Source organism: Erinaceus europaeus, chromosome 20, assembly GCF_950295315.1.
Source record: "Erinaceus europaeus chromosome 20, mEriEur2.1, whole genome shotgun sequence".
Lineage (NCBI taxonomy): Eukaryota > Metazoa > Chordata > Mammalia > Eulipotyphla > Erinaceidae > Erinaceus > Erinaceus europaeus.
In genome coordinates this window covers 8,554,858-8,582,801 of record NC_080181.1, presented here as the reverse complement: position 1 = coordinate 8,582,801, position 27,944 = coordinate 8,554,858, and the positions used below count along the sequence as shown (strand labels likewise).

The following is a 27,944-nucleotide window of genomic DNA, read 5'->3' as shown; positions in this document are numbered from 1 at the left end:
AAGTTATTTATGTATTTATTATGTGAGAGGAGAAAGAAAAGGAGGATCAGAGCACTGCACAGCTTTGGCCTAAGCTGGTGTCACGGACTGAACTTCTAGCCCTCAGACATGTGAGTTGATGCTCTAAGAGGCTGAGCTATCTCCCTGGCTGACACCATTGTTGTAAATCCAGAGAATGTCAAGATGGGTACTAACCATTTATCCATACATATGCTTACTGAACAGATTCAATTCACAGAGTTGGCTTCTTGTTGCTTCTCTGTCTTCCAGAGGCAGACTCTGCCCCCCTTCCTACTCCTCAGACTTAAGATATTGGAAGAACTAAGAGGAAGGAGGCAGGCTTTGAGAAGTGTATTTCAGGGCAGGTGATGAGGCTGGTTTTCTACCCTCAATGTAAAGAGGTGATGAGGTATTTTTGGTTTGCATTCAAGACAGCGAGGTCTCTCTACAATCTTCACTTACAAGGACGAAGGTGGGGACTGTAAACAGGGGAGACAGGTGTGCTATATCCTCGCTGGATCTTTGCTTAAATTGTGGGCCACGGTTCTGCCTCTGTTCCCATAGCTGGGGGAGGAGAAGAGAATCAAGAAGCACATGGTTTTCTGAGGCGACTGCCAGACATCGATGGGACCAGTGCTGCTCCTCTCCTGGGAGATAAGAAGACACACCACACATCTCCAGGTGACTGCTGAGGCCTGCACTTGCTGCTGGGGGTGGGGGTGCGAGGTCTCTTTTCATGGCCTGGTTGGAATGCCTGTCAGCCCACCAGCAGCCTGAAGTCTGTGCACTAGACAAATGGTCCTGAGAAAATGGGGACTTTGTTCAACGGAGGAAGGAGATACCCATCTTTCACTCTTCTTCAGTCCTAGCTTTCTTGGGAAGGAGTAAAAGGAGGGATGAGGACCTGAATGCCCCTTTCTCTACCACAAGCCAGTGGCACCACAAGTGAGCAAAAGCTAGGGCTGGGGAGAGAGTGGGGAGGAGGAGAACTCGGAATCATATGAAACTGAAGTTGAAAAATGACTAGGAGTGGACTGAGGCCCTGGCTCTGGGGGAAAAAAAATTACCTGATTTTTTTTATTAAGTTTATTATTATTGATTTGGCATTGCCTAACAACATTCAATTTCTGGAGTGTAGTTTCCAATTCACCTGTGTGTGTGTACATTTTGTCACACCCTCCACCAAAGTGCCTCTTGCCCCCTTCTCTTCTGTCCACCACCATCGTTCTCACAAAGTCTAAGAGGCAGATTTGCTGTTAATTTTTATAAGTTTATTTGTTTAGTTATTTATATTCCACATATGAGCAAAAGCATCTGTCATAGCTCTACTTATCTCACCTAGCATAATCACCTCTGGAACCACCTATTTTGTTCTTAGACATTTTTGAAATGCCTCAGCTAAGACATTTTGAAAATCAAAAGTGACCAAAGTGTTGTGGAACTTAATTAATCATGAGGAGACATGGTCTGGACATAGTATCTTTGGGCAGTCTTTTTAAATTATTATTATTTTTTATTTCAGCAGTTGAGTCCTCAGTAAACTTGATGCACCATTTGACTCCCATGTCCATGGGGAGCCAGCCCGGTTTTCCGGGGTGGGGGGTGGGGGGAGCCAGTCCTCTCTGGAGCTCCTCTTCAGAACAATTGCTAATGGGCTACAAGCTCTGCTTTTCAGGCCCCATCTTAAAAAGGTGCTCATTAGCAGTTGATATTTAATTCGAGTGCTCTCTAATACAACTTCACTTAGAGCTATTTTTATTTAATGAACTTTGGAAAGCTATAATGAAGCAACATACCCCTGTTGTTTCTACACATTTCCTGCAGCAGAGAAATAATACAGAGCCGTGATGCTTTAGCACACTTAACAAAGACAGAGGGAGTGGCTGGAGTGGGTGACAGCCAGTGGAGGCTGACTAGCCTACTTAATCTCAGTACAGGGAACAACTGGCAGTTTCAGGGATGAGGACTAAGTAGGACAGATGGAGTGAGGGGTGCGTCTTGTGGTCAAAGGCCTGGTCTTGTGTGTGCATTGCCTCCCCTGCCTTTATTTTCTGAGCTGCCATCCTTCATCTGAAAAATGACATTCTGTTCTGTAAAGATTTACTGATTTTAGTGAGACAGGGCGGGAGAGATAGCTCACCTGGTAGGGTATGCACTTTGCCCTGTGTGTGGTTTCTGGTTTTGAGGCATTGAGCCCCAGTGATAAGCCTGGTAAGAAAAAGAATAGATGGGGGGTCTGGGTGGTAGTGCAGCGGGCTAAGTACACATGGCACCAAGTGCAAGGACCGGATAAGGATCCCGGTTCGAGCCCCTGGCTCCCCACCTGCAGGGGAGTCACTTCACAAGTGGTGAAGCAGGTCTGCAGGTGTGTTATCTCTGTCTTCCCCTCCTCTCTCAATTTCTCTCTGTCCTATCCAACAACAATGACATCAATAACAACAATGATAAACAACAAGGGCAACAAAAGGGGAAAAAAATAGCCTCCAGGAGCAGTGGATTTGTAGTGCAGGCACTGAGCTCCAGAGATAACCCTGGAGAAGAAAAAAAAAAAAAAAAGATGCTCTCTTATTCCAGAGGCCAAAAATCTGAAAGTCATTTGTGAGCAGGGCAGGCCCCTCCTTTCTCCCTCACAGCTCCTGGAGGCCCTGACGTGCTTGACTTGTGGCTACCTCACTCAGGTCTCTCCCTCTACATCATTGTATGTCTCTTTCCTTCTGCCTGTTTTATGAGATGCTTGTCACTGGATTTAGGACTCTCTCACATCACCCAGCATTATCTAATCTCAAGGCACTTTTATTTCTTTCAAATAAGGCCTCAGAAGGAGGTCACCGTTTAACCCTCTACAGGAGCCAACAGTGCCAAGTCCCTGAGGTGGTCTTCCCCTAAGCTGAGTAAACCCTGCCAGTGCCGTTTCTTTAGCTAGCTGGATGCTATTTGTTTTGTCCTTGACTTTGGAAATGCTTTATGCCTCCAGAGCAATGTGTGTTTGTTGAAGGCCAGGACTTTGTTTCTGCTATTCTTTTACTTCCTCCTCTTCTTTTTCCCCCTCCTCCCCTTCTTTTCTTCCTCTTTAAGAAAAGATAGCATAGCACCAAAGCTTTCTTCATTGCTGCAAAGCTGAATGTCTCTTATTCTTGTCTCTCCTCCACTTCCAGTGTCCAGCAGGGTGAGTGCTCTCAAGACATGCCTTCAGCTGCAGGTTCAATCTCGTCCTTTTTTCAACTGCTTTAGGGACAACGTATGAAAATGCTGCTTGTTGACACTAGAATTAATAAAACACTAACACTGAATGAAGTTGCCCACCTCTGACCTGTTTTCAGGAGGAAATGACTTGCATGAAGGTCCTGACAAGTTTAAGGAACAACGTAGGATCCTGACTGGGGACCCAAGATGCTCTCCCCACACCCCCACAGGAAGGCATTCTTGGATTTATAGTTATTTTTTATCTACTTAAAAAGCCTGGGGAGAAATGTAAAGAAAAGAAAGAGAAGATGCACTTGGCTGTGGCAGCCCCTCTGCCTTCCAGCAGATGTACATTCAATTGCAGACTTTGTTTTCTCCCCCAATTAGTCTCCAAATGAGTAACTCACAGTCTCCATTTGCATGGTTCATTTTGTTTCCCAATAAAGCAAATGATTATTTCTTGGTTCAAAGAAAGTCTTTTCAAGGGCACCAGAGATGGATGGCTTGCGTGCACGTACACACACACACGTACACACACACACACACACACACACACACACACACACATACACACACTTCCTTACAGAAGTAAGCCGAGTATTTTGGACTGAGATTGTAAGATATGTCACTAACAGCCCTAATGTGTAGACAGGTCAGTCAGATGCCACTCAGGAAAGTGGATGGGAGGGGGTTGTTTCATGGCTTCCTCTTCTGGTCACATGGGCTAACAGTCCTGTCAATCCACAGACCTGTGAGTATTCTGAGGAAGGGGATGGACCTGCGAGATTCTCAGTCTCTGTAAATTGAATGGTGCACTATGGAGAAAATTAGACTCTCTGTCATAGACTGTCAAGATGATGAACAGTATCACAGAAAGAAATTCATCTGAGAACCACACTGGGCCATGGGTAAGTATACCATAGCTACAGAAGCAAACATCAGTCTACTATAGGACTGAGGATAAGGAAACCAGTTGAGGGTGGGGGTTTGGGAGGTGGGGCAGTGGTATACCTGGTTAAATGCACATGTTGCCATGTACAAGGACCCAAGTTTGAGTCCCAGCTCCCTACCTTCTGGTGGGACATGTCACAAATGGTGAAGCACGTCTGCAGGTATCTCCACCTCTTGCTTTTTGTCTTTTTTCCTTCTCTCTTTCTTTTTTTCTTCTTTCCTTCCTTCCTTCTTTGTCTCTTTCTTTTTTTTTTTTCCCCCTCCAGGGTTATTGCTGGGCTCGGTGCCTGCACCATGAATCCACTGTTCCTGGAGGCCATTTTTCCCCCCCTTTTGTTGCCCTTGTTGTAGCTTCGTTGTGGTTATTATTATTGCCCTTGTTGACGCAATTCGTTGTTGGATAGGACAGAGAGAAATGGAGAGAGGAGGGGAAGACAGAGGGGGAGAGAAAGACACCTGCAGACCTGCTTCACTGCCTGTGAAGCGACTCCCCTGCAGGTGGGGAGCTGGGGCCTCGAACCGGGATCCTTACGCCGGTCCCTGCGCTTTGCGCCACGTGCGCTTAACCCACTGCGCCACCGCCCGACCCCCCCTGGAGGCCATTTCTTCCCCCTTTTGTTGCCCTTGTTGTAGCCTCGTTGTGGTTATTATTATTGCCATTGTTGATGTTGTTCGTTGTTGGATAAGACAGAGAGAAATGGAGAGAGGAGGGGAAGACAGGGGGAGAGAAAGACACCTGCAGACCTGCTTCACCGCCTGTGAAGCGGCTCCCCTGCAGGTGGGGAGCTGGGGGCTCCAACCAGGATCCCTACACTGGTCCTTGCGCTTTGCGCCACATGCGCTTAACCCACTGTGCCACCGCCCGACACCCTGTTTATTTCTTTATTTCTTTCCTTCTTTCTGTCTTTCTTTTTGCCTCCAGAGTTATTGCTGGGACTCAGTGCCTGCACTATGAATCTACTGCTCCTGGCAGACGTTTTTTCTATTGTTGTTGCTGCTGCTGCTGCTGCTGCTGCTGCTGTTGTTGGATAGGGCAGAGAAAAACTGAGAAAGGAGGGGAAGACAGAGAAGGGGAGAGAGAGACAGACACCTGTAGACCTGCTTTACCACCTGTGAAGCGACCCCCCTACAGGCAGGGAGCCAGGGGCTCAAACCAGGATCCTTACACAGTCATTGCACTTTGCATTATGTGTGCTTAACCCAGTATGTTACCGCCCACACCCCTGCACCCTCTCCCCCAAGTATCTCCATTTCTTTTTCCCCTTCTCTCCTCCATTTCCCTCTGTCCTCTCAAATAAAATAGAGAGAAAAAGGGAAAATGGCCACTGGGAGCATCACTAGCAGGTCATCAGGAGTGACCTGACCATGGTGTGAATGCCTGGTGGTCTAGCAGGCTTGCAGCAGTGTTCTGGTGACCCGGGTCCTTTGTGCTTGCCTCCCTCTCTTGCTAGGAATCACTGGGACTTCTACTATTCCTGGTGTAGTCATCCCCCCTTTTTTTTCAGCTGCAGAGTGAAAGACATTGATGAGAGATACTACATCTCCCTCTCCACCACTTGTGAAGCCTTCCCTTTGCAGGGTGGCTGGGAGCTCAAGCCCAGGTTCTTACATATAATAGAGTGTGCACTCTACTAGGGAAAGTGTCTCCTGGCCAGAAAAGGCTTCTGTTTGTCTCTCGAGAAAGCTATCTCCCTTAGCTCCTCACATGTGAAGCCTGGCTGAGAAATGGCTTGACTGCAGGCACATTATGACTCCAGAGGCAAACGCAGGGCCTGGAGAGCCCTCGTGCCTGTTGTGTGCCTACAGTCTCACAGGAGCAACCTGACTAGTCCCATTAATCACAGAGAAAGAAAGCTGCACAGATCACTGTCATTTATTTTATAGGACTTTGTTACACTTGTCATTCAGGGAAAAAGGAAATCCCTTGTGAAAGTTCCATAATACTGAGTTTGAATGACTCATCTCCCTGCCTCACAATTATAAAGCTTTTTGATAGAGTTCTGTCTGGTCCTAATTGAAGTTTATAGAACCTTCACTTTCAAGTTCAATAAAACTGTCATCGAGGGAGTCGGGCAGTGGCACAGTGGGTTAAGCGCACGTGGCGCAAAGCGCAGGGACCGACGTAAGGATCCCGGTTCGAGCCCCCGGCTCCCCACCTGCAGGGGAGTCGCTTCACGGGCGGTGAAGCAGGTCTGCAGGTGTCTATCTTTCTCTCCCTCTCTCCCTGTCTTCCCCTCCTCTCTCCATTTCTCTCTGTCCTATCCAACAACAAAGCAACGTCAACAATGGCAATGATGACTGCAACGAGGCTGCAACAACTAGGGCAACAAAAAGGGGGAAAAATGGCCTCCAGGAGCGGTGGATTCATGGTGCAGGCACCAAGCCCAGCAATAACCCTGGAGGAAAAAAAAAAAAAACCTATCATCGACAGGGAGGCAGTTTGCACCTGAGGGTTTAGCCTGACATGGTAAGATAGGGCTGGTGCCCCCCGACAGGGCTGACAACAGCTACAGCAGGAGGCACAGGGGTCAGTGTGCAGCCTCAGTGAGCCTGGCTGGTGCTGCTCTGAGAGGGTTTGCTGACACATACGGGGTATGGGGGGCAGCTGGGCAATGATGACCGGCCCAGCTATTTTTATAAAGGATTTTTACTGAGGAGGCCAAAGGCCTGATAGCCACACCAAAAAGAGCTTGGAGGACATGCCTGGCAGGCGGGGACACACACATCTGGATATGGGAGGGTTTATTGAGATGGCACTAGCAGTTGTACCCTGACTCAGAGACGCAGCTGTGTGTCCTGTTGCGATGCTCTTGGGCTTGGTAAGATGTACGCCCCACTGGGTGAGCTATGTCTGGGCATGCTTGGAGACCTGGAAAAATTGATGCCGTACATAGCAAGCAGTTGGCTTTCATTGTAGAAAACTTGGAAAATGAAGGATAATTGATTCCAACTGCCTCAACCCTTGTCCTTTGGATTCACTGATAAGTACTGTTAGCATTTTGATATGATCCCAGCAATGCCTTTTCCTCTTCTTTTTTCTTTTTCTTTTCTTTTAACCATAGAGATGGTTATCTGGAGCTCAGTCTCCCCCCCTTTTTTTCTATTTTATTAGGTAGGACAGAGAGGGAAGGAGGAGGGAGAGAGCAAGACACCTGCAGACCTACTTCACCACTTGTGAAGTATCGCTGCTGCAGGTGGGATGCAGGAGCTCAAACCTGGGTCCTCATGCATAGTACGATGTATGCTTAACCAATAGCATTACCACCCTGGCCCCTCACCTTTTCCTCTGCTAACCATCCTCCCCCAGTTTTATTGAGAAATTGACATATATCACTTTATAGGTTTAAGGCATCCAGCATGATGGTTAGATTTATATATATTGTGAAATGATTACCACATTAAGTCTAGCTAACAGCCTTCTCTAAAGAGAAGGAAAAGAAAAAAAGGAAAATAATCTTATGGTGATATTAACATTTTGAGGAAGTTCAAGCCAAGAGAACGAGAAACTTGGGAGCTGGCGGTGGTGCAGTGGGTTAAGCACACATGGTGCGAAGCGCAGGGACTGCTGATCCCTGTTCGAGCATCCCCCCTCAACGACAATAAACAATAAGGGCAACAAAAGGGAAAAAAATTAGAAAATGATTCTTAGTAGCTCTTTTCTTCCATTAAGTTTTTGTGTACTAGTCAGTAGTCACTTGACAAGAGAGATCAGACAACAGACTGAAAGATGAAGCACTGAGGGCAGGGAGGCAACTGGAGATCAGCCTTGGTTGAAAGAGAGCTGAGAAAAATAGAATTTCATTTACAAAGTTAGCGATTTACATTGATCTGTGGAGAGTGGCAGGAAGGTGACCTTTTAGTAAATATCACTTCTTGTTTTGACAGTTCATCCAGATGGGGGCAGATCTGCTGTGATAATGGAGGGATTTGAGAGTGCCTCCCTCTCGTCACCTTCTGTCACTCTACCTGTGCTGGCAGCAACTGGGAAAGCATGTGCTCCACAGGGTTCTTTCATGACAGGACTGATCCTTCTGTCATTCGATTTCAGTCAGATTTTTGCAGCTGGAACTTACCTGCATTGTCTGTCTCACCTGTGTGTTTCTCGTCCTCAGCCTTAGAGAGATTTCTGGGAGCTGGCTCTGCCTGAGTAAGATGGAGCTGGTGCTAAAGGGGAGTCCCCAGTTCTCAGGGAGCCCACATTCTACCCTCAGCAAGACAGCCACACCCTTGCTCTTCCCTTTCCCCCTTCAAGCCAGCACTGCTGCTCTCACCTGCCGCTAGCTGAAGAGGAGCTTTCACTTGGATACAGCTGTTGTCTGGATGGTGAGCAAGCAAAGGAAACTATTTCAGCTCATGGTTCTAGAAACATTGAGGCTCAGTTGGTCTTACCTCTTGAGGGAGGTTAGGAGTGTTAAGACGTTTCAGAAAAAGTTTGAAATCCCATGTGGTAAAATGTATGCAGTGAAATGGGACTCTTTGGTTCTTGTCTTCTTGCTTAATGCAACTTCTCTGCAGAATCTGAAGAAGGAAGTGAAGACACTGACTCCACAGTGCGCTGGGCAGGCAGTGCTGAAAGTTTGCTGGAGTTGCCCACCGTGTCCAGTCTGGAAATGGAAGCAGGCAGCACTGGGCTCACAGATCCAGCCACATGCTGTGCTGGGGTTTCATCCGAGGCCTGAGACAGGTGTCTCTCCCCCCCCCACCCCCCCCCACCCCTGTGAAATCTGAAGCAACTGAAAGAGAAAAGTGTGTTCAGTAGTTATAGCCAAAACCTTCAGCCAAAGCATGTTTGTCCAAACCCTGCAAATCCTGGTGAGTTTGGAGTTTCCTGTTTCTTTTTAATTTTTTAAAATTATCTTTATTTACTTATTGGCTAGAGACAGTCAGAAATCAAGAGGGAAGGGGTGATGGAGAGAGACAGAGAGACACCTGCAGCCCTGCTTCACCACTTGCAAAGCTTTCCCCCTGCAGGTGGGGACTAGGGGCTTGAACTCAGGTCCTTGTGCATTGTAACATGGGCACTTAACCAGGTGCACCACCACCCGCCCCCATTTTTACTTATTTTTACTGGAGAAATGTTGTTCTACCACATCATTGCTCTCACAGATACAATTTCACCTCTTTCCAAAATATGTGTGCATACACCTCACTTACCACCAAAGTATCAATCCTCTCCTTCATAGGACACTGTGCTCCAGGCACCTGCTTCCTCACCCCACTATTTTTTCTTATTACATCCCTTGACTGGAGGAAACAATGATTTCAGAACTGTCGGATCACAGGTGTACAGGTTCTTATCTCCCCATCATCAGTGTCAGCGTCCCACCCCCTGCACCAACTTGCCATCTTCCTCCTAGAGGAGTGTTGTGGGTCCCCACCCCTTTTCCAGCCCATTCTCACCCCCACCCCCTTAGCTTCCTTGGGTCTCCTCAATAGACCACAGTTAATTTTGCCACTGTATTTGCCCCTTTTTTGTTTCTGAAGTCCCACCTATGAGTGAGGTGATCTAGTAGTAACTCTTTTCCTTCCAAATTATTTCACTGAACATGGTAATTCCACTTCAAAATTGTAGCAGAGGCCCCAGCCCTCTTTGAGGCCCCTCCCCTCTTCTTTATTACTCGCAGATGTGCTGAAATAGACTACATGCCTATGAGTTGTTAGCAGCAGTGGAAGGGAAAGCTCAAGGTGCTCTTACATGGTGCCTTGGCTCGAGCCCATGCGCTGAAGTGCGTGCTCTTCCCGGGGAGCCATCTCCTGGCTCTTTCCTCCTTTTTCTGTCTCCTTCCTCCCTTTCTTCCTCCCTTCCTTCCTCCCCTCTGCTTTACCATCAGATAAACTAATCTGTTTCCTTGGACTTTTGAGGGTGAAAGATTATTTGCCTGTAGTTGTTGTGTCCAGGTGTGCACTTGTGAAGACTGCAAGGTGACAAGCTCACGTTGTGAGAGTGAGTCCTGCAGAGGTCCAGCCTCTGCTCCCAGTTCTCTGTGGGGCCTGCTGTGCCCTGGCCTTCCTGCAGTTTGCTCAGATTAGTTAGACTGGTCTGTTCTGTGGGGGGTGAGAGATAGCTCACTGGCCACCGTGGGCAGTGACTTGGGTTTGAGCCCCTTGTCTCCATGTGGGAGCACATACAAAGGGGGAAACTTCCTAAGTGACGGAGCAGTGACGTGGTGTTTTTCCTTCTTTGTCTCTCATTTTCTCTCTGTCTCTCACCATCTGGGAAAAAAGAATAAAGAAATTTCTATTTCCCCTCTCCCTGACTTCTTCCCTTAAATGTCAGTCACAGTTCTGACTAATAACTTTTCACAGTAAAGTAACTTGACCTAAGACATTTTTATTTTTCAAAAGGACATAGTCCCTGAAGTTAATAAAGCACATTTGATGACATTTCAGGCCACATGTCCAGTGGAAAGGAAGTAGAGAGTCTACTCGATGCCTCTCATCTCCTACCACGCCAGTGCCAGCCTGTGCCACCCACTGGCAGCCCTACTCCGCCAAGGCTTTGCGAAGCATTTGCAGGTGGGTGGACTGGACGTGTCTTTAGAAGGGAAGCCAGAGGGACAGATGGGAACCCATGCTTAGCAGAACCCAAACAGTTTTTCCAAAAGGAACCTTAGTGGGTTGGCCTGTTGTGCAGGAAGTTCTCAGGCATGGGGTCGAGGTTTCTAGGAAGTATAGATTCTCATTTTGCCCCTGAGTCTTTGAAGCTGACCTTTGGGAGACTGGAAGTCCTCAGCGTGGACCCTGGAGTGGGTGGGAGACAGTTTGCTACTAAACAGAATCATGTTCAGAATTTTTTCAAAGGATTAGTGGGTGAGTGTGCTTTTTTGATCATAATTCCTGAGACACTGCTGAATGTGGATGGCATTGAAAGGCTTCATTGAGCATCTGCTGTTAAGTGGCAGCATGTCTGCATGTGTCCATGGTGGAAGTGACCTTGGGAATCTCAGAAAGATCCTTTAAACTGTATGTCCAAGAGGGATGAAGGTCCTGGTCATGCCCTGTAGAAGCAGTGTAGCATGTGACCAAGACATCTTTCTTGTTCCTTCCTTCCTTTCTTTCTTTCTTTCTTTCTTTCTTTCTTTCTTTCTTTCTTTCTTTCTTTTTTTCCTCCAGGGTTATAGCTGGGGCTTGGTACCTGCACTATGAATCCACTACTTCTGGCAGCCATTTTTTTCTATTTTGTTGTTATTGGATAGGACAGAGAGAAACTGAGAGAAGAGGGGAAGACAGAGAAGGGGAGAGAAAGACAGACACCTGTAGAGACCTGCTTCACCTCTTGTGAAGCAACCCCCTTGTTGGTGGGGAGACAGGGGCTCGAAGCAGGATCCCTGCATTGGGCCCTGTGCTTCATACTATGTGTACTTAACCCAGTGCACCACTTCCTAACTCCATTTTTTTTTTTTTTTTGCTTCCGGGGTTATTGCTGGGATTCAGTGCCAGCACTATGAATCCACTTCTCCTGGGGCCATTTTTTTCCCATTTTATTGGAAAGGAAAGAGGGAAATTAAGAGAGGAAGGGGAGATAGAAAGGGAGAGAGAAAGACACCTGCAGACCTACTTCACCGCCTGTGAAGAGTCCTCCCTGCAGGTGGAAAGCTGGGGACTTGAACCCAGATCCTTGCATGGGTCATTGCACTCAGTATTATGTGCACTTAACTGGGTGTGCCACCGACTAAATCCCCCCTCCCCCAACTTCCCAAGACATATTTCGTCATTGAACTCTCACAACAGTCTTACTAAGTAGGTTCCTGTATTACCTCCACTGTGTGGATGAGGAGGCAAGGCTCAGAGGATTAAAATGAACTGCCCAAGGTGATAGTGAACCCTGACTCTCTGCTGGCCACTGCAGCCACCTATAGCCAATAAGAGGACATAGGGATACTGCAGGACTTCAGGGATGGTTCATAATCTAACAGGGTAAGGGGCCTGCCTCTGCTCAACTTCTGGGGACTTAGCAGGAATATTTCAAGGTCAGAGGCTAGACTCTCCTGGGATTTTAAGCTCTCACAGTTCACTGCTGAACTGTCAGCTTTGGCTGATAACACCATGTGGCTATTCCATGTGACTTGAGGTTCCTTAAAACATGGTGGCTGAAGGGGTTGGGCGGTGGCGCAGTGGGTTAACCGCAAAGTGCAGGGACCGGCTTTAAGGATCCCGGTTCGAGCCCCCGGCTCCCCACCTACAGGGGAGTCAGTCGCTTCACAGGCGGTGAAGCAGGTCTGCAGGTGTCTGTTTTTCTCTCCCCCTCTCTGTCTTCCCCTCCTCTCTCCATTTCTCTCTGTCCTATCCAACAACGAATGACATCAACAATGACAACAATAATAACCACAACGAGGCTACAACAACAAGGGCAATAAAAGGGGGAAAAATGGCCTCCAGGAGCGGTGGATTCATAGTGCAGGCACCGAACCCAGCAATAACCCTGGAGGAAAAAAAAAAAACATGGTGGCTGCAACCCAAGGGCAAGTAAGCATTGGGCAGGGGCACACCACAGTTAGAAACAAGTCTTTTGGGGACAGCAGGTGGTACATCCAGTAGAACGCTTATGTTACAGTAGCTAAGGACCTGGGTTCAAGCCCCCACTTTCCTGCTATGGGAGGAAGCATCACAAGCATCAAGGCAATATTGCAGTTATCTGTCTTTCTCTCCTTATTTTTCCCTTCCCTCTCAATTTCTTTCTTTTCTTTTTTTTAATTTTATTTATTTTATTTATTCCCTTTTGTTGCCCTTGTTGTTTTTTTATTGTTGTAGTTATTATTGTTGTTGTCGTTGTTGGATAGGACAGAGAGAAATGGAGAGGGGAGGGGAAGACAGAGAGGAGGAGAGAAAGATAGACACCTGCAGACCTGCTTCACCGCCTGTGAAGCGACTCCCCTGCAGGTGGGGAGCCGGGGTTCGAACCGGAATCCTTATGCCGGTCTTTGTGCTTTGCGCCACCTGCGCTTAACCTGCTGCGCTACAGCCCGACTCCCTCCCTCTCAATTTCTTTCTGTCTCTATCCAGAATAAAAATTGAGGAGGAGGAGGAGGAAGAGCAAGAGCAGGAGCAGGAGGAGGAAGAGGAGCTGCTGCCATACTGCTTTCATCTTTTCTGGCCTAAACATAGATGCCAGGCAGGCTCACCTCTGCCATAATTGGTTGGTTAAGGCAGTTAGATTAGTTCAGCTCAGAGGCAAGCAGGGATGGCGTCAGGAGTGAAGGAGTGTCAGTGCCATCGAATGAGAAGAGAATCTGGAGTGTGTGTGTGTGTGTGTGTGTGTGTGTGTGTGTGTGTTTTCTTTGGAAAACAGAATCTCTTTTTCCAACTTTGAAAAAATATATATATTTGCTGGTTCTTCACAAAAGTATCCTCAGGCCTCATCTGATTCCAGGCTGTGCACTGAAATGCAGGGCTGGATGGCCCTGTGGCCTAGGTCATAGCAGCTAACGGGGTAGAAAGACCTGTGTCTCCAAACATGAACTTTATTAATAAGAGAAATGCATGGTAACATGAGGCTCAAGTAAAAATAAATTCAGCAAATGCTTCAGTGGCCAAGAAAATGATTTCTTTTCAAACTCAGAGCAGACTTAGGAGAACTAAGGCCCCTCACGATGCACAGCCTCAAGGACACGAGGAGGCCCAGCTGGGTCCCAGTTTAAGAGGGCCTCTAAAAGTGGCCTTCTGAGAAGGTGAGAGTCAGTGAGAGAGCTTGCTTAGTTGGAAGCCACATGCAGTGGGCTTGATGCTCAGTTTCATCTTCTACCTCCAGAGAATGTGCCACACTCCCTAACCACCACTGCACAGAAATATTTGCTTTAATTTTGTTATTGAAATCTTACTCTGAAAGGGGACAAGAAATGCTATTTGCTATAAAGGCAGAGAAAAGGTGGGCTTGTGAGGGAGGCACATGAGTTTGAGTCCTGATTCTGTTTCACTATTTTAATTTAATTTTTTTACTATTTATTTATTTATTTATTGGATAGGGACAGCCAGAAATTGAGAGGAAGGGGGAGGGAGAGAGACAGAGAGACACCTGCAGCCCTGCTTCACCACTTGTGGGGCTTTCCCTTCGCGGGTGGGGACCGGGGGCTTGAACCCAGGTCCTTGCACATTGTAACCTGTGCTCAACCAGGTGTGCCACCACCCGGTCCCTTATTATTTTTTGTTCTGTGTGATACTAGATGGATTCTTAGAACTCTCAGCCAGATAAAGAATAACTTCCACAATTGATTAAGAGAAACAGTGTAAGAATGGTGACCTAAATCAAGCACATAGTGGGAAGCCAACTGGCTGTCACAAAAGTCTCAAAGAAGATGCCCAAAGTGGAGCTGTGCATGATGGGTGACTGACCTCCTCATGTTCATGGCATCATGGTGAGGTCATCTGGCAGAGAGGTGAACCACCGTGGGAGAAGCAAAGGCCCAGGGTTCCCCCTCTAGGAGGACAGGGGTAGGGGATATACAAAATCATTTGGTCTGATCCAGCCAAAGCAACTGTGAGTAAGGGATGAAATTCATTAAATCTAGGAGGTTGTTCACAGCAACATTAAGTGCTAATTTTTAAATTGAAAATTCTGTATGGACTGCCAATTATGCTGTAAATATCCAAATGGCCCCTGGCAGAATTTTTTCTCTACTCCTGTTCTAGGTGGCAGAAATGGGGACAAGCCAGGGAAAGGGTTGAAAAGTGAACACTCTGGCCAGGGCTTCACCATGGATGGTCAGTGAGAGAAGTGTGGAGGCTGAGGCTGAGAGTTTCTTGGCTACTGAGTTGGCCCAATGCGCTGGCTGGGACTGAGTCAGGCTGGATACTCTGTGTGTCCCTATGAGTCACATGGTCTGCTGCTCTGCTTGCTGGCCTTAATGAGAGAGGGCTGTCCTATCTGAATGAAGAGGAAGCTTCCTGTTAATTGGCCGGAGCTTTGAGAAATTTCACTTGTCCTTGCAGCTGCCAGAGAGGGTGTTCCCTGTGGGGCTGGGGGCATGGAGACAGTAATTATTCTTGAGAGTGGGGCTGGTGTGGTAATGTGTTGTGATTATTATTGTTGTTATTGATGTTGTTCGTTGTTGGATAGGACGGGAAGACAGAGAGTGGAAGAGAAAGATAGACACCTGCAGACCTGCTTCACTGCAGGTGGGGGGGAGCCGGGGGCTCAAACCAGGGTCCTTACAACAGTCCTTGCACTTTGTGCCATGTGCTTTTAACCCGCTGCACTACCACCGTACCCCCTGTTATTTTATTAAATTAAGTTTATTCTTTCAAGACGTTCATTTCACTCCTGTATTTATGGCATAAAGAAAGTCTCCAGCAGTTTGAAATGAAAAAAAAAAAAAAGGTATTAATAGCTAGGCCTGCTATTCTCCTATTTGATGTAAACACTCTCATAGAATTTCATCTTTAGACAGGCTTACTTGGAGATTTATGAGATCAAGGTGACTCTAGTAAAATGAGACAAAACAAGACCTCTGGTTTTTAAGTATAGACAAAAACAAGGGCACTGTGCCATTCACAAAATACCAAGTCCCTCTACTCCTCCACCTTTTTTTTTTTTTCCTGCTAAAATGAGTGTGTTTTTTGCTGCCTTCCCAGTCACATCTCTGCCTTTGTTTATCCTCTCTCCCTGTGGGTAGGAATTAGTAAGACATCAGTTCCAGATGAGCCTGCTCTCTGAGGGCACCCAGTCTGGGACAAACCCTGACTTGGTAGGCCCAGACCAACCCCAAATCCTGTCGTGGGCTCTTTCCCCTCCTCTTCCTGAGACTCATTGTGCCCCCAGCTGAGCCTTCTCTCCCCTGCACAGAGTAATATATATACCTTGTTTAGCTACAAGCACATTGTTGGCGGCTGCTGGCTGAAGGTATTGATGGACTTGAAACAGAAGGAGGAGCGCGTGGCATTTTCACATGCAAAGAGCATCCATCATCAGCTGGGTCCTCTATAGATCCTCTAGGAGAATAAACTTTACAGTTCTGTAAACTTAATTGAGATAGAATACTTTTTCGTTGTTGTTACCAGGGCTTCACCACTCAGGCCTGACTTTCTCAGAGAGAGAGAGAACGAGACAGATAAACAGAGAAGAAAAGACATGGCAGAGCAGTGCACTGTCCAAGAGAGCTTTGTCACTGGTCCCAGATAATCATCAATTTAGATGACTTTTTTCCTTTTTTGTAGCGAGAATAGAGAACCACATTTCTGTCTGGTTTTATTGTCTAGAGTGATATAAACCACATTTGTGTTTAATGTAGCAGCCCAATTTCAGCATTCTTTTTTTATATACTAAAATAAAAAGTTAGTTTAAAAAATTCTCTTTGAATGACTTTTGTTATTCTTTTAGTACCCTCATCAGTGCCCCCTCTCTATTTGCATGTTAATTATGCTTTTAGAATTTTGATACCCTATTCCCTCCCCTACCCTGGGAGTCAGGGCCTTGCACATGCACAATTTCATCATTCTGGTGTGCTTTTTGAGAGAGAAGGTAAGAGAGAGATACTCGAGCTATTGGGGCTTGCCCTGGTGTGGTAGCACTTACCATGTGGTATCAGGGCTTAAACCTGGGCCATGTGCTTGGCAAGACACTCACCTTATCCAGTGAGCAACCTCTGTGACCCACATTTTAGATTTATGCTCTGATAGTTTGGACAATAAGACAGAGTCCTGAAATACGGGATTCTTTTGAGGGAAAAAAATCCAAGATGTGCATTGTGACTCCTCTGTTACCAGGCTTCTGAGAGGAGGTGTGCAGAGGAGTTGAGGGTGGGGAAAGAAGGGAGCTGAGGATGGTGCTGAACAGAGCAGTTTATTTCTGAAGTAGTTTAAACTCTCCTGATTCAACCTTCCCCTTCCCCTTAACTGCACTGTGACCAGCTTGTAGATCTGATCTCTCTGGTGCAATGATTGCACATCTTAAACCATACTTAGACTTTCTCCTTTGCTCTAAATTATGTAGGAACTCATCAAATATGTATCCACATTTATACTTCTGGGAAAATGTGCTGCGGTTTAAAAAAAAATGATCATGTGAATGTTGTGATTCTCACAACCATCTTTGACCAAAAGCAGTAAAATGTCTGCTGGATAGACACTGAGCCCTTCGAAGTTCCATCCCCAAAGGGCAGAGCCCTGTCTTCTTAGTGTGGACAGCAGGAGGTAAAGAAAGCACAGTAGTCCACATTTAGAAAGCAGAGCTGTAAAACATGTAACTGCATTCCAGAAAGCTTTCTTTAAAAATTGTCTTAGGGGCCTGGGAAAATAGCATAATGGTTCTGCAAAAGACTCTCATGTCTGAGACTCCACAGTCCCTGGTACGATCCCCAGCACTACTGTAAGCCACAGCTGAGCAGTGATCTGGTTAAAAAAAGAAAATTGTCTTGGGACCTAGCAGTCATGCACCCAGTACAGCACATATATTAGCATGTGCAAAGACCCAGGTTCAAGACCCTGGTCCCCACCTGCAGATGGGAAGCTTTACTGTCTGAGGAGCAGTGCTGTAGGTGGTCCCCCATTTTTCTTTTTCTTTATTAAAAAAAAAAGAAACAAAGAAAATGCCACCGGGTATGGTGGATTTCCCATGTAGGCACAAAGCTCTAGTGAGAACTCTGGTGGCAATAAAAAGAAAAAGTTCTGGTATATTGACATTGTAGTGAATCGAGCAGTTCTATATCCAGATAAACCCAAGACAAAAGACATGGGGGTAATCTGATTCTCTCCCAGACTTTCCTGTGAATGACTTTCTTTCCCCTCCCCTGCCCTCCCTTCCCCTCCCTTCCCTTCCCCTCCCCTCCCTTCCCCTCCCTTCCCTTCCCCTCCCCTCCCCTCCCCTGCCCTCCCTTCCCCTCCCTTCCCCTCCCTTCCCTTCCCCTCCCCTCCCTTCCCCTCCCTTCCCTTCCCCTCCCGTCCCTTCCCCTCCCCTCCCTTCCCCTCCCCTCCCCTCCCCTCCCTTCCCCTCCCCTCCCCTCCCTTCCCCTCCCTTCCCCCCCCTCCCTTCCCCTCCCCTCCCCTCCCTTCCCCTCCCCTCCCCTCCCTTCCCCTCCCCTCCCCTTCCCTCCCCTCCTCCTCCCCTCCCCTCCTGTTCCCCTCCCCTCCTGTTCCCCTCCCCTCCTGTTCCCCTCCCCTCCCCTCCCCTCCCTTTTCCTTCTATTTTTTTACTTTCCTTTTCTGCCTCCAGGGCTTTGTACCTGCATGATCACACTGCTCCCAGCAGATTTTTTCTTTTCTTTTTCCAGCTTCTTTTTTGTCATTATTGGTCATGCACATGACAATGCAAGCAGGCTATCCAAATGAGCTATCTTGCCAGCCCCCCCCTTTTTTTCTTTTTAATTTCATGGAGGGTTGGGGTGGTCAAGGGAGGAAGAAAGGCAGAGACACAGAGAGAGAATGAGAGACAGAATAGCATCATGGTACAGGTGCTTCCTTCCATATGGACCCGGTGGCTCAAGCCTGGGTCCTCACCCATGATAACATACACAGGGTGGTCTTGTGATTTCAGAGCTGTGATACTCATCCAGTTGATGCTACAGGGCATGGGATGCTGACCTAGACAATTTAAGATCTACCAAAGCAAGCCCTTGATTTCTGCTTTGTATATCAGGTCCTTTTTATCTTTATTTTCTCATGCTGTGAAATTGGAGACTAGGACAGATGATCTCATTATAAATCTAGTGGTAACCACTCTTTGTTGTATATAATTTGCTGGTGTTGGAGAGAATACAGCTGCAGTTTGCAATGGGACACGCTGTTCCTTGCCTTCTTACTTGTTTCTCCAAATATTTTTGTTTTTATGGTGTGGGGAAAGGAGAAGGGAGGGGGCTGGTGAGAACACTGTTTAGCTCTGAGATACGGTGATGCCCAGGATTGGCCTGTGTCCTCTGGCTGCAAGTCTCATGTGCTCACACTGTGGTATCTCCCCAGCTCTGCCTTTTCACTTATTTAACAAATAACACTTGAGGGACTTACTGAACACTGGGCTGTGGATTAGGTATCAGAAAAGTAGTGGTTTACCTCTTTAGAGGTGGGCATCCGAGTTCTCTTCCTAGAGAAGGGTGGAGAAATAGTGATGTAAACATAATGACATGTTCAGGATGCCAACGCAATTTTAGAAACAGCCTGCCTGATTCATGTATTGAGTCTATCTCTGTTTTTTTTTTTTTTTTTTTAACCAGAGCACTGCTCAGCTCTGGTTTATGGTGAGCTGGGGGATTGAACCTGGGACTTTGGAGCCTCAGGCATGAAAGTCTCTTTGCATAACCATTATGCTATCTGCCCCCACCCTCTACTTTTTTTTTTTTTAACCTGTACAATCACATCCCTGTGTGTGTTTTAGTTTGTTTCTGTTGTTATAACAGAGTTCCATAGACAGGACAGCTTAAACAGCACTGTTTAAGTCTTGTGGAAATACCATGAAGGGCCGTAACACATGCTCACCAGAGTGGAAGGCATCTGGGTTTTCACATGCCAACTCCCAAGTGCATTCCTGGGGAGACAGTAATGTCCAGGCTGATAATTTCCTTTTCTTCCTGGGCTGCCTTGGACCACAGAGAAGCAGCCTTCTGCATCTCCAGAAAAATCCCTCAGGGCTTGAGCTCGGCTCTGAATACACTAACTGAAGCTTTAATGCTGCGGTGTCTCTCCCTGTCTCCTTCTCTCTGTGTCTCTGCCTAAAAAAGTTAGCCAAGGGTCAGGTGATGGCACACTATATTAAGTGCACATAGTACAAAACACAAGGACCCCAAGTGTAAGCTGCCGGCTCCCCACCTACAGGGAGTTGTTTCACAAGTGGTGAAGTGGGTCTGCAGGTGTCTGTCTTTCTCTCTCCCCCTCTATCTTCCCCTGCTCTCTCAATTTCTCTCTATCCTATTTAAAAAAAATCAAAAAAAGAAAAATGGCCACAGGAGCAGTGGATTTGTAGTATAGGCACTGAGCCCCAGCGATAAGCCTGGAGGCAAAATGGAAAAAAAAAAAATCAGCCCACAACAGTGAAGCTCCACTGTCAAAAATAATCAAAAACTCCCAGCAGAGATAAGGAGTTAGACCTAAAATAGGGATTGTGTCAAAGATGAGACTCCAGTTTATTTCCCCAGATGCTCTGAAATATGAATGACAAAGATCCAAGACAAACAGTAGTAACGTGCACTCAGCTAGGTGCACCACCACCACAGTCCAACAAACAGTGGTAAGGAGAGAACATAATGAGAGATTATAACTAGTATCACCAGAGAGAGAAGATACTTATTTATTATTTTTTTTCATTTTTAAATTTGTGATTAATAGTAGGTTACAAAATTGTAAGATTACAGTGCATATCTCCTAACCCTATTTTGAAGAATGTCGAAAAATATTTTATTCATAGTACATGGTAATCCCTTCAACTTAGAGGGTATCTGGTTTGCAAAAGTGAAGAGCCAGCTTAAAAAAAAAGAAAAAGGGGGTCGGGCGGTGGCGCAGTGGGTTAAGCGCGTGTGGCGCAAAGCACAGGGACCGTCGTAAGGATCCCAGTTCGAGCCCCCGGCTCCCCACCTGCAGGGGAGTCGCTTCACAGGCGGTGAAGCAGGTCTGCAGGTGTCTATCTTTCTCTCCCCTTCTCTGTCTTCCCCTCCTCTCTCCATTTCTCTCTGTCCTATCCAACAACGAATTGCGTCAACAAGGGCAATAATAATAACCACAACGAAGCTACAACAAGGGCAACAAAAGGGGGGGAAAAAAATGGCCTCCAGGAGCGGTGGATTCATGGTGCAGGCATCGAGCCCAGCAATAACCCTGGAGGAGGAAAAGAAAAGAAAAAAAGAAAAAAAAGTTCATTTGAGATTTTTTTGTTAAAGATTCTTTAAATATTTATTCCCTTTTGTTGCCCTTGTTGTTTTTTATTGTTGTTGTTATTGATGTTGTTGTTGGATAGGACAGAGAGAAATGGAGAGAGGAGGGGAAGACAGAGGGGGGAGAGAAAGACAGACACCTGCAGACCTGCTTCACCACTTGAAGTGACTCCACTACAGGTGGGGAGCCGGGGGCTCGAACCGGGATCCTTACACCACATACGCTTAACCTGCTGCACTACTGCCTGACCTCCCCCATTTGAGATTTTAAAGTATGGCTAGTCACACAATAATAAAAGCTATCATTCATTGTGCCCTCTCCCAAAACCACTCCTGACACTTTTATCTTCCACAGTGCTGTTACTATTTCTGTTTTACAAATAAGGGTATCAAAATGTGCAAAGGACAAATAGTGTGTCCAGGATCACACAACTAGTTGTGTAGCTAGGACTGAAGTTGGATCTGTTCTCCTTCTTTTGTTAAACTACTGCAGCAACCTGGGTCCTGTTCCCACATTTCTGCGAGTCACATTTCTGGGTGCCATCAGCTCAGCAGGGAGGAACTGTTGAAACCTTTGGTCATGGTGGCTCCACCCTTGTAGCACCACAGCCTGCGAGTGTAACAGTTATTACACAAGCTGTCACCAGACAAGAGCCATGCTGGGCACTCACACAGCATCCTATACAAGGGTAAGTGTATAGATAGTGTATCAGCCACATCACCAGTGAGTCAGACCTTGCTCGGTACTATTATGCTGCCTTCTACTTCTCACAGCTCTGTCTCAATTTCTGTAGTCAGCAGAAACCTCTTTGCCACTGTGAGGACTGTAACTGTTTTGCCTCCCTTCTCTGAAGTGGTATCATCTCTGGATAAAGGATGCTTTTACTTTGATGGAGACTTTTTTCCAGTCCTAGGAGTTGCAGGAATTTGGTATAGAGATATAAGAATATGTAATACAAAAAAAAAGAACTACTTTGCTTGTGATAAGTCCACCTTATTCATGTTTCTTTGCAGTTCACTTTTGATGCACTTAAAACTTACTATTAAAAGATAGTAGATAAACTAGTGCAAAACATATACCTGAAAGCAGAAGTACACTAGAGTTTGCAGTGAGTACCCCCCTAACACTTCCTCTCCACTATTTCAACCTTTGGGTCCATGATTGCTCAACAATTTGTTTGGCTTCGTATGTTAACTCTCTTTTCAGTCACCAGGTTCCAGATGCCATCAGGATGCCGGCCAGGCTTCCCTGGACTGAAGACCCCACCAATGTGCCCTGAAGCTCCGCTTCCCCAGAGACCCACCCTACTAGGGAAAGAGAGAGGCAGACTGGGAGTATGGACTGACCAGTCAACGCCCATGTTCAGTGGGGAAGCAATTACAGAAGCCAGACCTTCTACCTTCTGCAACCCACAATGACCCTGGGTCCATGCTCCCAGAGGGATGGAGAATGGGAAAGCTATCAGGGGAGGGGGTGGGATATGGAGATTGGGTGGTGGGAATTGTGTGGAGTTGTACCCCTCCTACCCTATGGTTTTGTTAATTTATCCTTTCTTAAATAAAAAATAAATAATAAAAAAAAGATAGTAAATACATACAATAATGGTCCAGAGAGTGGTTTACAAATACAGAGAGCCAAGGATAAAATCAGCTAAAACTTGTGATTTGTGGCTTAAAGCAAACCATGAAGGCATTACAAGCCCTTTGTGAGGTAAGGACTATCCTCTTTTTCAAGAGATGAGGGAACAAAGGCACAGAGAAGTTTTATAATCATAATTATATATGTCTTTAACAATATGTGGGAAGCACAATGTAAGAATCACAGGAGTTGGGTTCTCATAAAACTTTTAATTTCAGTTCTGCTGCTGTATTAGTTCTGTGACTCTGACCAGTTTTCTAGACCTACTAAAATTTTAATTTTTTTTTTCTTTTTTGCCACTAGAATTGTTGCTGGGACTTGTACCATACTTCCACTTATGGTAGCCATTCTTTTCCTTTTTACAGAGGGTGAAAGAGTGATAGGGAGGCAGAGGGGGGAGCGGAGGTACTTACAACACTGTCTTGCTGTTCAGAGGTGGGAGCGGAGATACTTACAACACTGTCTTGCTGTTCAGAGGGGGAGCGGAGATACTTACAACACTGTCTTGCTGTTCAGAGGGGGGGGGGCGGAGGTACTTACGACACTGTCTTGCTGTTCTTGAAGTTTTCTTCCTGCAGGTGAGGTCTGGGGGCTTGAACCTGGGTCTTCATGCATGATTTCAAATGTGCCACTGCCTGCCCCCCTAAATTTCAGGGTTTTTTTTTTTAAATATGTGCCTTGAGACTAAACAAAGTATGTACTCACAGTAGAGATGTAGAGAAAATTAAATGGCACAAATTAAACACATAATTTAGAACATAATGGATGCTCAGTAGAAGTGATGGCTGATGTTATATTAATATTACAGGGTTTTTTTTTTTGGCTATGTGCTAGGTATTTCAGTAGGTGCTGGCACTGTAACAGTAAAAGGTACAGTCCAATGCATATGAATAAGTGTTCACAGCTAGTAGGTAAAGTTTTAAGTGCATTAACCTATTCACAGTGAAGAAGTAAGCAATTTTAAAATATGGATAAAAGCTATCTAAAAATGCTGGTTTTTCCTCAGTTGTTTTTCTCTTTTTAAACCTTTATATATGTGTATGAATATATATATGTATATACTTTTATTTATTAATAATTGGAGAAAGACAAATAGAAATTGAGAGGGGAGAGGAGGAGAGAGGAGTAAAGAGAAAGAGAGGGGACCTGGTGGTAGCGCAGTGGGTTATGTGTGCATGGTGTGAAGCTCAAGGACCAACTTAAGGATTCGGTTCAAGCCCCAGGCTCCGCATCTGAAGAGGGGTTGCTTCACAAACAGTAAAGCAGGCCTGCAGTTGTCTGTCTTTCTCTCCCCCTCTGTCTTCCCCTCCTCTCTCTATTTCTCTTTCCTATCCAACAATGCCAGCAGTAACAACAATGATAAACAATAAGGGCAACAAAAGGGAAAAAATAGCTTCCAGGAGCAGTGGATTCATAGTGCAGGCACTGAGCCCCAGCAATAACCCTGGAGGCAAACAAACAAACAAATAAATAAGAGACAGACACCTGCAGCCCTGCTTTACCACTCTGCTGTTGGGGACCAGGGTGTTGAATCCAGGTCCTTGCACACTGTAATGTGTGCGCTTAAAAAGGTGCGTTTAACAAGGTAGTCCCTTCTCAGTTGTTTAAAGTAAAAATGTGGTTTCTGTGTTCTAGGTACTGTCTTTTCTTCCTAAAGTAGAAGGCATTCTGATTCCAACACCTGAATTCAAATGCAGTGGGCTGGTTTGCACTGTGGCTAGGTCAACCTTTTCTGGCAGTTATCATAGCTTTAGACTTTTCTCATGCAATGCTAAACTCCAGATTGAAGTATGTATCAATAATATATTGCAAAACTTTTCATCTTGAATAAGATTCCATGTTGCAAACTGTCTGAAACAGGCTTACACAGTTATAGTTTCCATAGAAACAAGACTAAATCCTTCCTTACAGTACTATCCAGAGGTTTCTGTAGACCTGAAAAATACACCACAAACTGTCAAAGCACTGCTTCTGCAGCATTTGTTGCTCTGGCAAGCTGTCCCTGTGTGTCTCAATGTGCTGGAAATTTCAGTTCAGATGCTGACTTTTTAAAATATTTATTTTCCCTTTTGTTGCCCTTGTTTTGTTGTAGTTATTATTGTTGTTGTTATTGATGTCATTGTTGTTGGATAGGACAGAGAGAAGTAGAGAGAGGAGGGGAAGACAGAGGGGGAGAGAAAGACAGACACCTGCAGACCTGCTTCACTGTCTCCCCTGCAGGTGGGGAACCGGGGGCTCGAACTGGGTTCCTTATACCGGTCCTTGTGCTTTGTGCCACATGTGCTTAACCCACCGCGCTACCGCCTGACCCCCCAGATACTGATTTTTACAAAGAAAATGCATCTCATGTCAGGGCTCTACCTCACTCTTTCACTGCAGTGTTCAATAGGCCAGTGGCTCCAAAGGTGAAAGCCAGGCTCTCTTATGTACTGTGCTTGCAACTTCTAATAAAAGTTTTTCAAATGCAAATTTACCTACTTTTTCTCACAGTTGACTTGTCACTTAATAGTAATAATAATTAATTATAATTAATAATAATTACACTATGTCCTCCATTGACAAGCTAGGTCATGCAAGTTCAGTTTTCTTTGCTGGAGAAATGTAGCAAAAATGTGAGCATTTTAATCACAGTACTGCTGAACAGTCTATATACTCATTTAATTTATGTCTTTTGGTGGATATGAAAATATTGATTTACACTATTGAGAAGCTCTGAAATACATAGGTAAGTAACTTAAAGGACTTAAAAACAGACTTCTGTATTCTGATTTCCAATTCAGGTGGAATAGATAATTCATTGAAGGTGGTGAATCATTATGGACTAGCAATAGTGGATTATTAATGATGTGATTACAGCAGTAAGACCATCTCTTATCAGAGTCAAAGTGGGTATTTCATGCATAGCTAGGAAGAGCAGAAACACAGCAATATATAATTTCAGTATAATTTTCAAAAATTTATTTGTACAATAGCCAGATTTGGTTCCTGAATGCAAATTATCATTATTACTGTTTTTTTCCTCTTTTGTCCACTTTACTGCTCATTAGTGACCCATTAGAAGAGTCTTATTATTCTTTTTTCTCTTTATAAATAAAAAGAAACCTTCTTGCAAAAAAAAAAGTGAAATTCATTAAATTATATAGAGGAAAGCTAAAGCTGACCATTAATCAATTACTGAATTAATAGTTACTTCTTTTTTTTTTTTTTACCCACCCCACCCCACCCCAATAGTTACTTCTTTGATGTACATTTTCTCAGGATTTATGCATGTATATTATACTCATAAACATAAGTTCATTATAGACAAAAAGTATATGTAATTTACACTTATCTAAAACACTTTTTTTTTTTTGCCTCCAGGTTATCGCCTACACTACGAATCCACTGCTCCTGGAGGCCATTTTTTCCCCTTTGTTATTGTTGCCATTTCTGTTGTTGTTGGATAGGACAGAGAGAAATCGAGAGAGGAGGGGAAGACAGAGAAGAGGAGTAAAGACACTTGCAGACCTGCTTCACTGCTTGTGAAGGGACCTCGCTGCAGGACCGGCATTCTTAGGCCCGTCCTTGGTGGTTCTCATCATGTGCACTTAACCCGCTGCACTACTGCCTGCCCTCCCAAATAAAAGTCCATTAATTCAATTAATAAGTAATTATAGAATCCCTGTGCTAGTCTGGAGACAAAGTGGTTGAACAAGAACGGAAGATACCTCTCTCTTTTAAAATATTTTATGTATTCATTTATTGGATAGAGACAGAGAAACTGACATGGAACGGGTGAGATAGAGAAGCAGAGACAAAGAGAGACACTTGCAGCATCGCTTCATTGCACATGAAGCTTCTCCCTCCTCCACAGGTGAAGATCAAAGACTTGAACCTAGACCCTTGCAGCATGGTGACAACTGTGAGCTACCACACCCAGCCCAAAAGATGGCTTATGTGTTACCAATCAGGTTGTTCCTCTAGAGGCCCAGGGTTTTACTGGGGTTTAGCACCTACAGGATTCCACCATCTTCCACTCCTAGTCCACTGCTCTCAGCAGACTTCCTTCTTTTGTCTAAATTAAGGATGAGACATAGAGTGAGGGAAAGAAGGGGGAAGAGGAGAGACAGAGAGACAGACCGACACAGGCATACTGACAGAGAGAGACACATCATAGCACTGCTCCACTGCTGGCGAATATTCTCCCATGCAGGTTCTCCCAATGTGGTTTATCAGGGGCTTGAACCCAGGTTCTGGGGCATAACAGAGTATGTGCTTTACCCAGCTATTTCAGTATCTTTAAATTCTTGCTTTTGCTCAGAACACATGATACGTAGGCAAAGGAACTAGGAGGAGGGTACTGTTATTTTGGGAAACATTCTATATATTTAGAAAATTGAGCAGCTTTCCAGAGAAGATTTTGCTGTCCTTCAGCACATTAAAGTGAAATCTTTTTTTCTGCACAAGTAACATGAAACTATGAATAATGCATGCCATATGAATATATTCCATCTTAGTCTTCACAGCAACCCCGTGCAGTAGATAAGACCATAGCCCCCTGCTATGATTTGCATTTTACCTTAAGCTGAGGACCTAGCCCACCCGTGACGATAGATGTGGTATGGTTAAAGTACCCAGAATGGCCTGCAGTAAACCCGGAGGCCTGATGCTGAGCTCCAGCACTCGACTCAGTCCATCTGCAGCCCCAGCCTTGCCACTTAGCTTTGTTTAATTATTGCTGCTTTTTAAATTGCCACCATGGCTATCGGACCCCGTTGCCTACGGACCTAATCCACTGCTCTTGGTGGCCATTGCCTGTCTGCCTGCCTGCCTTCCTTTCTCCTCCTTTCTTTCTGAGATGGAAATTGAGAGGGGGAGGGTAAGGGAGGGAGAGAGGCAGCTGCAGTGATTTCACCACCGGTGGAGCCTCCCGGCTGCAGGCGGGAGGTGAGGATTCCAGCCCAGGTCCTTGTGCACTTTCATGTCTGTGCTCCACCAGGTGCGCCACCTCCCAGCCGCCACTTGGCTTCTACAAAACCTCTCCACCAGCGGCTGTTTTGTAGACTGAAAGAGGTTTTAGGACAAAAGGTGAAAAGCTAAAAGGACACAGCGGATTTGCATCAGCGCTGGCTGACAACAGGGTGTTTGTGTCAGTGCGCGCTCGCGTCGGCGTGGACGCGGGTCACGTGGGGCGTGAGCCTGCGCTGCAGTGGGGGCACGTGGGCTGCGTGAGCGCGGGCTTGGGGCACGTGGGGGCACGTGGGGGCGTGAGCCTGTGCTGCGTGGTTGTGGGGCACGTGGTCTGCGTCAGCCTGGGCTTGTGTCACGTGAGGCTTGAGCCTGTGCTGCGTGGTTGTGGGGCACGTGGTCTGCGTCAGCCTGGGCTTGCGTCACGTGAGGCGTGA

The 27,944-nt window shown here is 45.9% G+C and overlaps 1 protein-coding gene across 1 annotated transcript; it reads left to right on the top strand.

Annotated features, from left to right (window-relative positions):
• The first annotated feature begins 124 nt into the window (after positions 1–124).
• On the top strand, positions 125–27,944 carry LOC132534969 (uncharacterized). Its single transcript, XM_060179836.1, has 8 exons — positions 125–681; positions 3,931–4,091; positions 8,650–8,818; positions 10,525–10,650; positions 21,415–21,610; positions 23,504–23,510; positions 24,196–24,348; positions 27,603–27,944. The coding sequence occupies exons 2-8, from the start codon at positions 4,038–4,040 to the stop codon at positions 27,942–27,944; spliced, it is 1,047 nt and encodes a 348-aa protein (XP_060035819.1). The 5' UTR covers positions 125–681; positions 3,931–4,037.

Coding starts and splice junctions, on each gene's coding strand:
- LOC132534969 (XM_060179836.1), top strand. CDS start 4,038: ATGATGAACAGTATCACAGAAAGAAATTCATCTGAGAACCACACTGGG. Junction 8,819..10,524: donor TCATCCGAGGCCTGAGACAG/GTGTCTCTCCCC, acceptor ATGACATTTCAG/GCCACATGTCCAGTGGAAAG. Junction 10,651..21,414: donor GCTTTGCGAAGCATTTGCAG/GTGGGTGGACTG, acceptor AAACTACTGCAG/CAACCTGGGTCCTGTTCCCA.